Raw genomic sequence first — 17,318 nt, 5'->3', positions numbered from 1 at the left:
CATCTTGACTGCAGAGCTACCGTGGGTGTTTCTGGCACCCAGTTGCCATGGAAAGAATATGGCATGTTTGCCTGTAGTGATGGAATGCAAAATGTGAAGAGGTGCCAGATTCATCCTGCAACATGCTGCAGACACTCACTGACACCTCCAATTACAGATCTCCTCACTACGCCCTACGACACGTAATGCAACTCCTTGGGTGAAGCGATTCCAGTGATTTTGCAATGGACAATTAATTTACAGCATATGTTGCCAAAAAGAGGTATACAGTGGTACCTCGCAAGACGAATGCCTCACGCAACGAAAAACTCGCAAGATGAAAGCATTTCGCGACCTTTTTGTTGACTCGCAAGACGAAGTTTTCTATGGCCGTGCTTCGCAAGATGAAATTTTTTGCATTTTTTTTTTGCTTTGCTTTGCTTACATTGGAAAACCGCAAGACGAAATTTTCGCAATACAAAACGACTCACAGAACGAATTAATTTCGTCTTGCGAGGCACCACTGTATTTCTTATTTTTCATTGATCCACACGGTTAGATTATTCATAGACAGGGAATGGCTACTGTATAAGATTTATTATTTGTCAGCTTTGGCTATTGGCTTTCTGCTAGCCCTGCTTTTATGGTCATACCACATGTTTCCTACATTAATGATATGGTCTGTTAAAGTCCAAATCCCCTTCTTCTGCCCTTCTGCCCTATCATTTACCATTGGGTGACCTGTTTTAGCGTGATGAAAGAAGTATTCTTCTCTCTCCTCTAATTACCACCTCCTCAGCTATCTTTTGCTCTAATCTAAAAAGCCACTTGGCATGCTCGGCTGTCTCACTCCTACAGAAATGCTTGTGATGGACGCAGCAAATGAGGCCTGTGGTACAAGTTGCAAGGGAATCCTGCCCACAAATCCCAACACAGCACCTGGGCTCAAATGGGCTCCCAGCCTTCCTAACACTGTAGGCCCCTCCAATCCGTGATATCACAGCAGGGGCCTCTCAAGGATTGTTGCTGCCACGTGCTGCAAGAGCTGTTGTTGGATTTAAAAACAACAATGCCCCCCTTGAGTACTGTGCATCCCGTTCTATGTTTTCCTCCAAAACGCTTTAAAAACTGCCTTGTGCATGGATGATTCCAGTTCTCATAAAACGGCCGTTTTCAGACATGTTTCTCCCTCCCCTGCTTCTCTCTCCGCCCTCACCCTGTTCCCCCTAAAATGAGGCTCCTACTATAACTAGTCAAAGTGTAACTTTTAGATAACCTAAATAATTATGTTGGATTAGCTCACTTTTTTAAATCATATACAGTACAGGGGGAAAGTATTTGATCCCCTGCTAAATTTGCCCGTTTGCCCTCTGACGAAGAAATGACCAGTCCATAATTTCTTTTTTTTAAAATACATTTTATTCCAGTTTTTCAAATTCAACAAATTAACAAAACCAATCTTTTATACAAAATCTTATATTCACATCTTTTACCTTGCTCCGCCGAGCTATGACTTCCCCCCCTCCCTTCATGCGGGTTTCTTGTTAATTCCCTTTTTTGCAGTTCCTTTTTTGACATATTGGTCAATTCGTAAGGTTTATTTTAATCCTGCGAGAGTTTTTAATGATCTACAGTTTTTCTCCATATAGTCCACATATTTACTCCAGTCCTTTTGAAACCTTGTCTCCCCCTGGTCACGAATCTTGCATGTCAATCTAGCAAGTTCAGCATAGTCCATCATTTTTGTCTGCCACTCCACAATTGTAGGTAATTCCTGTAATTTCCATTTTTGGGCTAACAAAGTCCTAGCCGCGGTTGTTGCATACATAAACAGTGTTTGATCTTCTTTTCTAATCTCTCCTCCCATTATTCCTAACAAAAATGCTTCTGGTTTTTTTTGGAAAAGTATATCTAAACATCTTTTTCAATTCGTTATATAAACTTTCCCAAAATCTTTTAACTTTTTCGCATGTCCACCACATATGATAAAATTCACCATCTTTCTCTTTACATTTCCAGCAACTTTTGTCACTCATTCTATACATTTTAGCTAATTTAACTGGAGTTAAATACCATCTGTACATCATCTTATATACATTTTCTTTCAAGGCAGTACATGCTGTAAATCTTAAAGTTTGATTCCATAATTTCAACCACGCATCATATTCAATATTATGCCCCAAATCTTTTGCCCATTTAATCATCACTTCTTTTGTCAACTCATCTTTTGTATACCACTCCAACAACAAATCATACATCTTTGCCAAAAGCTTTGTTTTGCCTTCTAGCACTTCTATTTGAAATTTGGATCTTTTATCCTCAAAACCTATTTTTCTATCTTCTTTAAGCACATCATTTATTTGATGGTATTCTATCCATCCTGTTAACACTCCTTTAATGTCCTCAAAAGGTTTTAAACTCCATCCTTTTTCAGTTTTCGTCAAGATTTCCTCATACGTGGCCCGCCTCTTCTCCATATTTACTTTCTTAACTGTTAATACCTCTGCTGGTGAGACCCACGACCAGTCCATAATTTCAATGGTAGGTTTATTGTAGCTGTGAGAGACGGAATAACAACAGGAAAAACCCCAGAAACCCAGGAGACAGAAGTCATCCTCTGTGATGAGAAAGACACATGATTTTGAAATGCCAGCAGGCAGGAAAAAAGAGTGGTCCTTTTGCGCCTCAAACCTGGATGGACTTGAGCATCATGCTGCTCACATGTCCCTATGTAATATTTTACCTTTTTTATTTTTTACTACAGTGGTGCCTTGGCTTACGAATTTAATCCGTTCCGAAAGCACCTTCGTAGGTCGAAAAATTCGTAAGTCAAAACCCGCCATTGGAAACGTGATTTCCCATAGGAATGCATTGGAAACAGAAAAATTCATAAGTCGAAGCAACCCTATCTAAAAATTCATAAGTCGAAAAATCCCTATCTAAAACCGCCGCGGTTTCCTTTCGGATGTCGAGACATTCATAAGCGCGTGGCCATTTGCCCCATTCGTAAGTCGAAAAATTCGGTTGTCGAATCGTTTGTAAGTCGAGGTACCACTGTACTTCCAAACTCTGCTCTCCACCCACAAATGATGTTCGAGGGGGAGTAACAGAGGGAGGGAGGGAGAATTAAAATGTGACAGCAGGGGGTGGATCACAACAACCAGTGACCATCATCAGAGAAAGAAACAGCATTTTGGGAAATGGTGTGGCCGAGTATTACTAACATTTGACGGAAAAAACCATGGTAAAAAAACCAAGGTATGACCCACAACATTTTATAATGACACTAGTGTCATTCAGCCCGTTTAATAAACATGCGCTAGAACATTTGGCCTCTTTCTGCAGCGGCGGCGCGTGGGGGGGACCGGCTGGCCCCTCCCACGGCCGCCGCTTCGTCGGGGTGCTCCGCTGAGCCCAGCTAGAGCAACCTCGGGGACATGTGCAGAGCGCATCCCGCCGTGTGCCTGCGCACACCCGCCACTTCTTGCACTTTATTATAAAGGATTATACTGCTCTATACCTGAAGGCATCAGGGCACTTCGCAGAGCAAAATAAAAATATAAAACCACAAAAATTATCCCCACAACAACCCTGCGAGGTAGGCGAGCTTGTGCCTGTATGACCCCCGGAGGGTCGTATATTAGTCTCCCTGGTGCGCCTGCTCACACACATCCCGCAGGTGGCCGCTAGGTGGCGGTGGCGCTTCCAAGCCTAATCGGGGGTCTCTCTTTCTTCTCCCCCTCTCTGTATAGATTTATGTCGCGGCTTGGTTGGGAGTGTAGCTGGGGGGGTAGCGGGAAGCGGCGTGCGCGTACCTGAGTTCGACCGCCTGAGGTGGTTTGCTGTGGGGCGGGCGCGTGGGTTTTTTTTGTGTGTGTGTGTGTGTGTGTGAGAGAGAGAGAGAGAGAGAGAGAGAGAAGCGAGTGGGGCTTCTCCGGGATGTGCTGCCTGCGTGAGGAAGGGAAACAGAAGCAGCCGTGAGAGGGGAAAGTTGCGGCTGCGCTTCCCTCCAGTCGACCGCCTGAGGTGGTTTGCTGTGGCGGCGGGCGGGCGGTTTCTGTGTGTGTGTGTGTGTGTGTGCGCGAGACACACACACACACACACAGAGAGAGAGAGAGAGAGAGAGAGAGAGAGAGAGAGAGAGAGAAGTGCACGGGTCTATCTCGCAGCCGCCTCCTCCTCGCGCTGCTGCTTAGAAGCAAGTGCGCCTGCGTGGAAACAGAGCGCGCTCGCTCGCACGGGGAGCGGTGGTTGGCGGCCGCAGGTAGGTAAACGGTAGGCAGAGGGGTTGGGGGGGGAGAGAGCGCGTGCGTCCAGTCTCTGCATCCAATCCCTGTGTCCATGGGGCACATGCGCAGTTGCGCGGACACAGGGACACAGGGAATCTGGACGCAGAGACACTTGCACATTATTATATAGGATATCAAATATCATTTGATATTTATTTAAGTGAATGAGGGAGAAATGAGAGAGCAATGAGGGAAAATGTAATACAGTATAGTTCTTTTAAAAAGTTTATAGAAATGAATGACCTTCTTTGTCTTCCAGCAATATTCTTCCTCTTTTGTTGCAGGATATTTTTTTCCTATTTGTGACAATCCTGAAGTAAAAAACTCTGATCCAAGGTTCTACTCAGTCTAATTTATTAAAATCATTCATTTCTATAAACCTTTTAAGAACTCTACTACATTCTGCAAACATTTTTGTGTGCTTGGAAATTCAATTGACTGCCAACCAGCCATGGCCATTATTCCATGGAATCCATCTTGTACATGAAACCATGTCACTGGCACACCATTGTCCTCTAGCCGCTTCTTGTACAACAGCCCATCGTCCCGGAGAACATCATACTCACAGGTTAGAATGAAAGTCTCCGGGAGCTGGCGGATTATGTCGTCCTCTGCTAGAAGGGGGGAAAACATTGTCTCACCAGCTCTTTTAACTTGCTCGTAAAGTTCTTCTGAAAATGGAGCAGGAGCTTTAGGGACATAGCCCCTGGCCTTAAATTCTTCTGGAATGTTATCAGCACTGATCCATTTTTTGCATTTCTCTCTCAAAACAGGAGGGACATGGGCACCTTTCAGAATTCCATCTATATTGATTTTCTTGCCAGTGAGATATGTCAAACCAGTTTTAATAGCACGTTTCCTGAACAAGGGAGGAACTGAATGGTATTGCTGATACGATGGCAAATCAAAGTCCACTGATTGTAGGAATGGGTAGACGAGGACCTGAGCTCGCACTCTTGGCAGGTCCTCTCTGGTCACCAGTTCTTGACAAATGGCAGTAGCAAAAGTGCCTCCGCTACTCTCCCCAACAATGGCAATGCGGCTGGGGTCCACTCCGTATTCCTTGGCATTCTTCAGAAAGTGTATTGTAGCAGTTAAACAGTCCTGTACAGGGACTGGATAGGGATGCTCAGGAGCTAAACGAAATCTAAAGAGAAAGCAATATATCTTCAAAATTCAGCATCACAGACAATGAATATTTTCCTGCATGACATATTGCAGGGGTTGGGAATCTTTCTCACCCCGAGGGTCACTTTCCATTCTATGTAACCTTACAGGGGGCAACATGCCAACTCTGGGTGGGACAAGAGATAATAATAATAATAATAATAATAATAATAATAATAATAATAATAATAATGTTTTATTTGTATCCCGCCCTCCCCGGCCGAGGCCGGGCTCAGGGTGCCTAACATCAAATATAAACATTGATATAAAATCAAACAATAATTAATCACCTCTTTTTAAAAAGTCAGGGTAAAATTAAAATCTGAATTAGATGGCTTTCTGCAGGATTTGGGTTGGGAACAGTAAATGCTCATCAGGCCAGGGCCAGGCCAGGAGCGAAAAGGCCTTTGCCCTGGTTGAGGCCAGTCTAATCTCCCTGAGGCCCGGGATCTCCAGGATGTTATTATTTGCAGACCGTAAGGTCCTCCGTGGGGCATACCAGGAGAGGTGGTCCCGTAGGTATGAGGGTCCTAGGCCATATAGGGCTTTAAAGGTTAAAACCAGCACCTTAAACCTGATCCTGTACTCCACCGGGAGCCAGTGCAGCTGTTATAGCACTGGATGAATGTGATCCCGCAGTGAAGACCCCGTAAGGAGTCTCACCACGACATTCTGCGCCCGCTGGAGTTTCTGGGTCAGCTCCAAGGGCAGCCCCACATAGAGTGAGTTACAATAATCAAACCTGGAGGTGACCGTCGCATGGATCACAGTGGCGAGATCCGGGCGAGAGAGGTAAGGGACCAACTGCTTAGCATGGCAGAGATGGAAAAATGCTGCATTTGTTGTAGCTGCAACCTGTGCCTCCATAGAAAGGGAGGCGTCCCCCCAAGAGATGGGACGCCTTGTGCCCCCGCAAGAGATGGGAATTGGCCCCCCAACCCCATATCGTCCTGACCCAGCCAAAGGACCTCTGTCTTCAAAGGATTTAGCTTCAACCGGCTCCCACACAACCATCCAGCCACAGCTTCCAAGCATCTGACCAGTGTGTCTGGGGCCAAGTCAGGATGGCTGTCCAACAGCAGATAGAGTTGGGTGTCATCAGCATACTGATGGCAGCTGAAACCAAAACTCCGGACAAGCTGGAAGAGGGGGCGCATAAAGATGTTTAAAAGCATCGGGGTGAGGATTACGCCCTGCGACAGCCCCTCTTCTAACGCAGCTAACGGAAAGCAAATCTGAACTTTCCCATTTGAGAAGTGGGCTGGTTCCTACACATGACCACACATCTTTCCCTACTCTCCATTCAAACAAGCAAGGCATGTTCCAGGAAGGCAGGTGCCACTCAAGGATGGTGCAAAAGAGGGGCAATGGTGTGTGTGGGTGTGTGGGTGTGGGTGGGTGAGTTCACTGGGAGAAATCATAGAATCGTAGAGTTGGAAGAGACCACAAGGGCCATCCAGTCCAACCCCCTGCCAAGCAGGAAACACCATCAAAGCATTCTTGACATATGCCTGTCAAGCCTCTGCTTAAAGACCTCAAAAGAAGGAGACTCCACCACACTCCTTGGTAGCAAATTCCACTGCCGAACAGCTCTTACTGTCAGGAAGTTCTTCCTAATGTTTAGGTGGAATCTTCTTTCTTGTAGTTTGAATCCATTGCTCCGTGTCCGCTTCTCTGGAGCAGCAGAAAACAACCTTTCTCCCTGTATATGACATCCTTTTATATATTTGAACATGGCTATCATATCCCCCCTTAACCTTCTCTTCTTCAGGCTAAACATACCCAGCTCCCTAAGCCATTCCTCATAAGGCATCGTTTCCAGGCCTTTGACCATTTTCGTTGCCCTCTTCTGGACACGTTCCAGCTTGTCAATATTCTTCTTGAACTGTGGTGCCCAGAACTGGACACAGTACTCCAGGTGAGGTCTGACCAGAGCAGAATACAGTGGTACTATTACTTCCCTTGATCTAGATGCTATACTCCTATTGATGCAGCCCAGAATGGAGAGGCCTGGAGTGCAGCATCCAGTCAATGTGCTTGAGGGTCTGCACCCAGGTATAATGCTAGCTGAAAATCCTGTTCTCAGTGGCCACTGGTCAATCATTGGAGAAACCACAATGAGAAACTCATGAGTACAGTGGTACTCTCCCCTCCCGCAGTTTCCAGCAACTGTTTTTCAGAAGAAGGACACTGCCTTCAACTGCAGAGGCAGACTATAGCCATCACGGCTAGAAGCCACTGGTAACCTTACTGTGTGCATTTCATAGAATCATAGAATCGTAGAGTTGGAAGAGACCACAAGGGCCATCCAATCCAACCCCCTGCCAAGCAGGAAACACCATCAAAGCATTCTTGACATATGCCTGTCAAGCCTCTGCTTAAAGACCTCCAAAGAAGGAGACTCCACCATACTCCTTGGTAGCAAATTCCACTGCCTCTCCACTGTTTAACCCTCTTTTAAAGCCATACTTTCTTTTATTTGAATCTTCCAGCATTCAGCTCCATTGAATGTCCACATGTTCTAGAGCAGGCACCCCCAGACTTCGGCCCTCCAGATGTTTTGGACTACAATTCCCATCATCCCTGACCACCGGTCCTGTTAGCTAGGGATCATGGGAGTTGTAGGCCAAAACATCTGGAGGGCCGCAGTTTGGGGGTGCCTGCTCTAGAGTTAAGAGAGAGGGATAAAAACTTTCCCCATGTCGCTTTCTCCATGCCATTAAAAAGCTTCTATATTTTGGATGCTTCCTTGATTTCATTTTCCATCTCAGGATCTCCCTAAGCGTTTTGATCAGGAGGATGAGAACTCAACCCCAGTACTAAATCCCTCTTGGGGCCCAGTATGACCCCCCCACAATGATTATGTGGAGAAGTCTGCCCCTTCTGGGATTTCTTGCTTCCTGGACTCAATGCCCTTTTTTCACATGCAGGGTGACACCATCCCCAGTATGTCCCACCCTGCCTTCCTGAGATAACTACGGGACCTAAGGGACCGCCTCTCCTGGTATGCCCCGCGAAGGACCTTAAGGTCCACAAATAACAACATTTTGGAGATCCCGAGCCATAAGATGGTTAGATTGGTCTCAACTAGGGCCAGGGCCTTTTCAGTATTGGCCCCGACTTGGTGGAACACTCTCTCACAGGAGACCAGGGCCTTGCGGGATTTGACATCTTTCCGCTGGGCCTGCAAGACGGAGCTGTTCCGTCTAGCCTTTGGAATGGACTCAGTATGACCCCTATGTTTTCCTCCCTTATAGTTTTGATTTGGGCTACTTTAAAATGAGGCTGTATTTTTACATTTTTAAATTTAAACTGTATTTTAACCCGTATTTTAATTGTTTTCTTTCTTTTACGTTTTATTATAATTTTACTGGTGTTAGCCGCCCTGAGCCCAGTTTTGACTGGGGAGGGCGGGGTATAAATAAATAAATAAATAAATATTATTATTATTATTAACTGTGTCCCACTGGTTCTCTCCATTCCACCAGGGTTCTCTTTCTGTCCATCCCTTATGGCCTCTAAAACCAAGAACTCGAGTTCACCCATCTTGACCAGGAGGCTTCAGATCAGATGCACCATGTGCGTTAAGACAGCAAGGGCAGAGAGATGGTGGCCATGACTGTGGGGAAGGCTTGCCTTGTTAAGGGCTCTGAAGCCCTGGTAAATGACACTTCTCCCAATGTCCAATTTACCACTGCTGTCTTGGGCAGGTAAGTGTGGCTGATGTGGTGGTTTCTGCAAATGAATTTTAATGTTTGTTGTGTGCTGCCTTAGAAGGAGTTGTGTCCTAAAGGCAGGATATAGAGAATTGTGATAGATGGAATGGTGATGGATTTAGAAGCAATACCATCCTCTCATGGAGGATAAGGTTTCCCATGGATACTAGTCACCAGGGTCTTTTTTCTAGAAAAAAAAAAAAAGCAGGACGGCACCGCAACACTACAGAGCTGCCGGAACGCACCAAAAAGGTGCCAGAACGCAACAAAGAGGTAAGTTCTGGTGAGTTCTGGCTGGTAAAAAAGCCCTGCAAGTCACAAGGGGGGGGTGCCCCCTCCACTATCACAGGCAGTAATGCTTCTGAATACCAGTTGATGTAAATTGCAACTGGGGATAGTGGTCTTGTGCTCGGGTCCTGTTTGTGGGCTTTTCATTGGGCACCTGGCTAGCATAGCTGCCAAGTTTTCCCTTTTCTCGCGAGGAAGCCTATTCAGCATAATGGAAAATCCCTGAAAAAAAGGGATAACTTGGCAGCTATGCTGGCTAGCCATCATGACAATCGTATGTTGAGCCCTTTTGGCCTGCTCCAGCAGAGATGCTCGAAGCCAGAGGGATTGGGGCCCAAGGTATGAAAATCTAAATACAAAGGTGAACACCCATTATTATGGTTGGCAAAATCACTATTATTTAAAACTTTATCAGGCTTTCTCTGAGCTCAGGTGTTAGGAAGAGTTAGAAGCAGAGGAGAATTAGTCTTTTTTCTGCTACAACGAGAGTGAAGATACTTACTCAACACACATAACCACTGAGTCAGTTTGGTGAGCAATGGAACGGCAAATCTTTTCAGTGGTTCCTGGAAAAAAGAACAAAACACACACAGAGACACTATCAGAGATTAATTGATAGGCTCCATTACAAAACCTCTTAGCCATGGGTAGGCAAACTAAGACCCAGGGGCCGGATCCGGCCCAATCACCTTCTAAATCCGGCCCACGGACGGTCCAGGAACCAGCGTGTTTTTACATGAGTAGAATGTGTCCTTTTATTTTAAATGCATCTCTGGGTTATTTGTGGGCCTGCCTAGTGTTTTTACATTAGTATAATGTGTGCTTTTATTTAAAACTAGCTGGCCTGTCACGCGTTGTTGTGGCTAATCCCTGTGACTGCCCCCACCCTGTGTCGATCCATGACGCATCCTGCCCCCTCCCCCCCACCCCGGCTTTTCCCTGTGATTCCCCCCACCCTGTCCTGACCCATGACGTATCACACCCCCTCTTCCCCCCACCCCCAGGTCATCGCTATGACAGGTCCCAATGTGTCCTGACCTATCCCATCCCCTGCCCCCCAAACCCCACCCAGGCGAGTCAGTACCTCCATTCGGCCTAGTCTGTAAAGGCTTCGGCCTAGTATGTAAACGGGAGCCATGGTGTTGTTGAGTGGGAATGTTTTCTAGCTGCAGTGCCAGTGTAGCTGCCGTTAGAGGGTGCTGTTTTGCCACCTCTTCTGGCTTCTTTTCGCCAGCATGCACTTTTGGGTGATTTGTGTGTTCTGAAACACGGGTTTGGGGGTTTTACCTTGCACAGGAGTGACATCTGTCTACGCAAACATTATATGCTTCCTCTCACAGTAGCATGGGACATGTGCAAATTTGAATGCTATCGGTCAAGCGGTTTCGGTGGAAAGTGGAAACATACCCACATGCCCTTTTTACTGGAACAGTTTGCTGACCCCTGCTCTTAGCAATTCACATTGAAATCACTGTGAGTTGGATCCAGTGTTAGTCCTACTAAAAGTAAACCTGGTGAAATTAACAGATGATTAATTCTGGTCTGCTATTTTATATATATACCTGTATTAAAAAACTGTCATAAAATGTATATGCTGCTTGATTGTAGAGAACAACAACCATCTTTAATGGGTTTTCTCCGAGAAAAACTAAGTTGGACTGAACCGTTGATAAATGGGGCATCGCCAGCTGAAAACCATTATGTGGAATTTGTTCTCTCCCTGATCAGTAGCAGAGATCAAGCAGTGTCAATGGATAAAAATTAGAACAGAACCAAACAAACCTCAACCCACATTCCTGAGCTTCTTTCTACATTATTTCTGACCTTCTCTGGAAGACTTTTCATAGAAGTCCCTTGGCGCATGAAGCAAAACCGCCTTCTATGAAAATGTAAAGGTTTTTCATTGGCCATGACGCTAGGATTACCAGAGAACTGGTCACCTATACAATGGGAAACCTCAGCCTCATGTTTATTTTTTACAATCCCATCCTGCCAAGTTCATTGAACTTAGACTGCCTACTGTTCAGAAACTGCAGTTGATGCAGAATTCAGCAGCCACCTTGCTCACGGCGGCAAGACAGTTTGAGCATATAATGGAAATGCCTGCTCAACTGCATTGGCTGCCAATTTGTTTCCGGGCCCAATCCAAAGTACAGGTTTTGACCTATAAAGCCTTAAATGGCTCAGGACTACGATCACCAACTGGCTTTGACTCCAGTGCGGCACTGCTGTGGAGGACAAGCCCTGCTTGAGATGACCATGCTGTAAGACAGGCATCCCCAAACTTCGGCCCTCCAGATGTTTTGGACTACAGTTCCCATCTTCCCCGACCACTGGTCCTGTTAGCTAGGGATCATGGGAGTTGTAGGCCAAAACATCTGGAGGGCCGCAGTTTGGGGGTGCCTACTGTAAGATCTGGACTCCCTCCATGCAGACTGAAGGTGTAAATATGTGACTAAGGCAGCTTCCTCCATAGTTTCAGTTCTCAAAAGGAGCACTAACCCTGGGTGAGTGGACTAGGAGCCAACTCCTAGGGGCCGTGGTCCCTTCAGCCCCCCAATGAAATATTTTTAGGGAGCCAGTCCCCCCAAAACTGAGGGGTATTGCCATTCCAATAGTGTGTGTGCACTACATCATGTCATCAGTTATGCAGGGCAGGGCTTACTTGACACACAGACACAGACACACACACACACACACACACCACAATATTTTATTCAAATAATACGAGGGCAGCACAAACCACCTCCACCCCTACATAGCAAACATTTCAGGAACTTTACATTATAGTAGCGCCCCAAATTCTCCACAAACAACATAGTGAACCATTTCAAAAACATTTCACAGAACTTACGGATGCTTCCAAATAGTCCAACACCTCCATGTACACAGATGATTCCTCTCCTTTTCCCAGCAGGTGATGTCTTGGGCCAGTACACCCTCACGGGCACTCCATTAAAATCCAGATCCTTTATGATCAGCTTTGGGTCCTTCTTTATTGGAATGAATAAGGGCCCGACCCTGATTATGGAATATCTATGGCAGATGCCCAGTTTTTCAAGAATTCCTGCCTGTTTAAACCAAAACATTTACCATTGATAATTAGCAATATTTATATTATATTATATTATATTATATTATATTATATTATATTATATTATATTATATTATATTATATACGGCATGTCCAACCAGTAGATCGTGATCTACAGGTAGATCCCTGGTTGATCCTGGTAGATCGTGAGATCACCCCCCCCAAAAAAAGCTAAACAACTCTGTGCAGGGCAATCCTCCCCACAAAAGCTCAACAACTCTGCTCATTTCTCCCCTTCCTTCCAATCACCCACGCTCCTCCTCCCTCCAATGACAATGGGTAGATCACTGCCAGTTTTTTTTTATACTGGGAGTAGATCACAGTCTCTTGGGAGTTGGATGTGCCTGTCTATTACCTGTGGAATGGAATCCCCACATATGAGTTGACTACACTGTATATCTTTCCCTTCTTCTCTGGATGGAGAGTGATTCTTCCTGAGCGGCCCCTGACCATTCCACTTCCTTGTATGCTTCTTCTTGTTGGAGGCCATGAGAAACCACACTAAATGGGTGGTGTTCGGTGCTAGTCCTCCTCAGAATAAATCCACCTAAGTGGATAAGAACAGAGCCTGCTGGATCAGGGCAATGGCCCATCTAGTCCAGCATCTCACAGTGGTCAACCAGGTGCCTCAATGGAAAACCGCAAGCGGAAGCTGAACACAAGCCCTCTCCCTTCCTATGTTTTCCAGGTTCAGAGCCTAGCCATGGAGGCTAGTGGCCACCCAAAACCTTCTCCTCCCTGAACTTATCTAATCCTTTTTGGAAGCTATTCAACTTGGCAGCCATCACTGCCTCATGTGAGAGAGACCTCCATAGTTTGAAAACAACAACAACAACAACAACAACAACAACAACAACAACAACAACAATAATTTATTATTTATACCCCAGCCACTCTGGGCAGCTTCCAACAGAAACATTAAAATACACTAATTTGTTAAACATTAAAAGCCTCCCTAAACAGGGCTGCCTTCAGATGTCTTCTAAAAATCTGGTAGCTGTTTTCCTTTTTGACATCTGATGGGAGGGCGTTGCACAGGGCAGGCGCCACCACCGAGAAGGCCCTCTACCGGGTTCCCTGCAACTTGACTTCTCGCAACGAGGGAACCGCCAGAAGGCCCTCGGAGCTGGACCTCAGTGTCCGGGCAGAACGATGGGGGTGGAGACGCTCCTTCAGGTATACTGGATCATAGCTGCCAAGTTATCCCTTTTTTACAGGGATTTTCCCTTATGCTGAATAGGCTTCCTCGCGAGAAAAGGGAAAACTTGGCAGCTATGTACTGGATGGAGGCCGTTTAGGGCTTTAAAGGTCAGCACCAACACTTTGAACTGTGCTCGGAAACGTACTGGGAGCCAATGTAGATCTTTCAAGACCGGTGTTACGTGGTCTCGGCGGCCGCTCCCAGTCACCACTCTAGCTGCCACATTCTGGATTAGTTGTCGTTTCCGGGTCACCTTCAAAGGTAGCCCCACGTAGAGCGCATTGCAGTAGTCCAAGCGGGAGATAACCAGAGCATGCACCACTCTGGCGAGACAATCTGCAGGCAGGTAGGGTCTCAGCCTGTGTACCAGGTGGAGCTGATAGACTGCTGCCCTGGACACAGAATTGACCTGTGCCTCCATGGACAGCTGTGAGTCCAGAATGACTCCCAGGCTGCGCACCTGGTCCTTCAGGGGCACAGTTATCCCATTCAGGACCAGGGAGTCCTCCACACCTGCCCGCCTCCTGTCCCCCACAAACAGTACTTCTGTCTTGTCAGGATTCAACCTCAATCTGTTAGCCGCCATCCATCCTCCAACTGCCTCCAGGCACTCACACAAAACCTTCACTGCCTTCACTGGTTCTGATTTGAAAGAGAGGTAGAGCTGGGTATCGTCCGCATACTGATGAACACCCAGCCCAAACCCCCTGATGATCTCTCCCAGCGGCTGCATGTAGATGTTAAAAAGCATGGGGGAGAGGACAGAACCCTGAGGCACCCCACAAGTGAGAGCCCAGGGGTCCAAACACTCATCCCCCACCACCACTTTCTGAACACGGCCCAGTAGGAAGGAGCGGAACCACTGTATGACAGTGCCCCCAGCTCCCAAACCCTTTAGACGGTCCAGAAGGATGTTATGGTCGATGGTGTCAAAAGCCGCTGAGAGATCCAGCAGAACTAGGAAATAGCTCTCACCTTTGTCCCTAGCCCTCCGGAGATCATCAACCAGTGCGACCAAGGCAGTTTCAGTCCCATGATGAGGCCTGAATCCCGAATGGAAGGGATCCAAATGGTCCGCTCAATCACCTTGCCCAAGAATGGAAGATTTGAGACTGGGCGATAGTTGGCCATATTGGCCGCATCTAAAGATGGTTTTTTAAGAAGCGGTTTAATAACCGCCTCTTTCAGCGGGTCTGGAAAGGCTCCCTCACAGAGAGAAGGATTCACCAACCCGCGAAGCCCATCGCCCAGCCCTTCCCGGCTAGCTTTTATAAGCCAGGATGGGCAAGGATCAAGGAGACAGGTGGTTGGTTTCACTCGTCCAAGCAGCCTGTCCACATCCTCGGAGATAACAGATTGGAATTGATCCCACACAACTGGACTAGACAGGTCTCTAGCACTCTCCCGCCCCGGCCCTGCTCCCATGGTGGAGTCTACCTCCCTCCGAATCTGAGCGACTTTATCTGCAAAAACTTTGCAAAAGCATTGCAGGAGATATTGGGGTCCCTATCAGGCCCCGATGACGAAGGTGGTTCGGATAGATTGCGAACCACCTGGAATAGTCTCCTACTGCTGTTTTCTGCAGATGTGATAGAAACGGTGAAGAAGGTCCTCTTCGCCGTCGCTATTGCCACTTGGTAGGCTCGAAGTTGAGCTCTAGCCCGTGTTCGGTCAGATTCAGAATGAGTTTTCCGCCACTGGCGCTCCAGCCGTCTCAGCGACTGTTTCATCGCCCTCAGCTCCAGGGAAAACCACGGGGCTGTCCGGGCTCCATGCAATCGGAGAGGGCGCTTCGGAGCCAGTCAATGGCCCTGGTTAACTCCACATTCCAGCGGGCCACCAGGGAGTCGGCAAGGAGGCCATCAACATGGGATAAAGCATCCCCTACCACTCTCTGGAAACCATTTGGATCCATTAAGTGGCGGGGGCGGACCATCCGAATAGGTCCCACCTCCCTGCAGAGGGGAAGGGTCACGGAGAAGTCCAGTTGCACCAGGTAGTGATCTGACCATGGCACTTCGTTAGTTTCAAGTGTGAAGAAGAACTTCCTTCTATCTTTCCTGAATCTTCCAGCATTCAGCTTCAGTGGATTCTCCACAACTTCTAGTGTCAAGAGAGAAGGGGGGAAAACTTTTCTCTATCCAATTTCTCCCTGCCTTGCATAATATTATCATGTCACCTCTTGCTCGCCTATCTGAATAATATTTGAGAAATATTACAAACATTGCAGCCCTTTTTATAGGGGTGTAACTTCATCAGTGGGTGGCACTGTGCTGCTTGGACTTGCCGATTGGAAGGTCGGCGGTCCAAATCCCCGCTACGGGGTGAGCTCCCGTTGTTCGGTCCCAGCTCCTGCCCACCTAGCAGTTCGAAAGCATGTCAAAGTGCAAGTAGATAAATAGGTACCGCTCCGGCGGGAAGTTAAACGGCATTTCCGTGTGCTGCTCTGGCTTCGCCAGAAGCGGCTTAGTCATGCTGGCCACATGACCCGGAAAAACTGTCTGCAGAAGCGGACAAACGCCGGCTCCCTCGGCCTGTAAAGCGGGATGAGCGCTGCAACCCCAGAGTCGTTTGTGACTGGACTTAACTTTTCTTTTTTTAAAAAACAATTTAAAATACTTTATTAAATATTAGACGTATTAACAATAAAATCAACATAATTCAACATAACATAAATCCATACAAATCAAGAAGAATCAATATAACCCAAATACAAATGCAAATCGAAATTATACAAATTATATATTAAATTTGTGACTGGACTTAACTGTCAGGGGGCCCTTTACCTTTACCTAACTTCATCCCTGTGATATAAGTAAAATAAATTTACCAGTACAAGTCCATATCCCAGGAAGAAATCGAAAGCTAGTAGCCTTGCACGACAGCTGATTCCTCGAGGCAGCTGCATCCTGGTAAGGCGATAACAAACTCCCCAAGCAAACAACAAGGAATGAATGAAAATGGTCATATATAATATCAGTATCCACAGACTTCCACCAAATGCCATTTCTCTCAGAGGCGCAGAGATAAGGTCTTCACCTTAGGCAGCACTGCTGGCTTTTATAGGAGATCAGTTGATGTTATGTGCAAGAGAAATTCCTCGGCCAACCCATTTACCTCTTATCTGAGAAGAGTTAGAACTGAGTGTCACTGGGTGTGGATGTACGTTAATTGATGTGAATTTCCCCAACCTCTCCTCCAGCAATACCTACCTGTTTGCATCCTGCATTGACAGCTGTCCAGCATCTTGTTTAAAAGGTCAGAGTATTGTGCCACAGTGACTTATATAAACTAGACAAACATTTTATCATGCTTGGCGGACATGTAAAAAAGTAAAAAAAAATATTGGATACAAATGCATGCATTGATGTGGAGAATTAGAATTGGGACCCAGGTGGTGCTGTGGGTTAAACCACTGAGCCAAGGGCTTGCCGATCAGAAGGTCGGCGGTTCGAATCCCTGCGACGGGGTGAGCTCCCGTTGCTTGGTCCCAGCTCCTGCCAACCTAGCAGTTCGAAAGCACGTCAAAATGCAAGTAGATAAATAGGAACCGCTATAGCAGGAAGGTAAACGGCGTTTCCATG

At 46.6% G+C, this 17,318-nt stretch overlaps 1 protein-coding gene across 1 annotated transcript; it reads right to left on the bottom strand.

The window, feature by feature from the left end:
* Positions 1-1,933: 1,933 nt before the first annotated feature.
* Positions 1,934-16,874, bottom strand: LOC118076008 (arylacetamide deacetylase-like 4). The gene is made up of 4 exons (XM_035098487.3): positions 16,565-16,874; positions 12,294-12,510; positions 9,942-10,005; positions 1,934-5,415 (listed from the first exon to the last, which is right to left on the bottom strand). Exons 1-4 carry the CDS (start codon positions 16,739-16,741, stop codon positions 4,641-4,643), a joined length of 1,233 nt encoding a protein of 410 aa, XP_034954378.1. The 5' UTR covers positions 16,742-16,874; the 3' UTR covers positions 1,934-4,640.
* Positions 16,875-17,318: the final 444 nt, after the last annotated feature.

The sequence above is a fragment of the Zootoca vivipara genome, chromosome 16 (assembly GCF_965207765.1).
Source record: "Zootoca vivipara chromosome 16, rZooViv2.hap1.1, whole genome shotgun sequence".
NCBI lineage: Eukaryota > Metazoa > Chordata > Lepidosauria > Squamata > Lacertidae > Zootoca > Zootoca vivipara.
The sequence above is the reverse complement of the archived record's forward strand: the minus strand, read 5'-3'. Positions and strand labels throughout refer to the sequence as shown.

What these genes read in the sequence shown, in the direction of transcription:
- LOC118076008 (XM_035098487.3), bottom strand. Translation starts at nt 16,741, where the DNA reads ATGGCATTTGGTGGAAGTCTGTGGATACTGATATTATATATGACCATT. An exon ending in TGGGATATGGACTTGTACTG is followed by an intron (nt 12,511 to 16,564) that starts GTAAATTTATTT and finishes TGGTTTAAACAG; the next exon opens with GCAGGAATTCTTGAAAAACT. An exon ending in TGGACTATTTGGAAGCATCC is followed by an intron (nt 10,006 to 12,293) that starts GTAAGTTCTGTG and finishes TCTTTTTTCCAG; the next exon opens with GAACCACTGAAAAGATTTGC.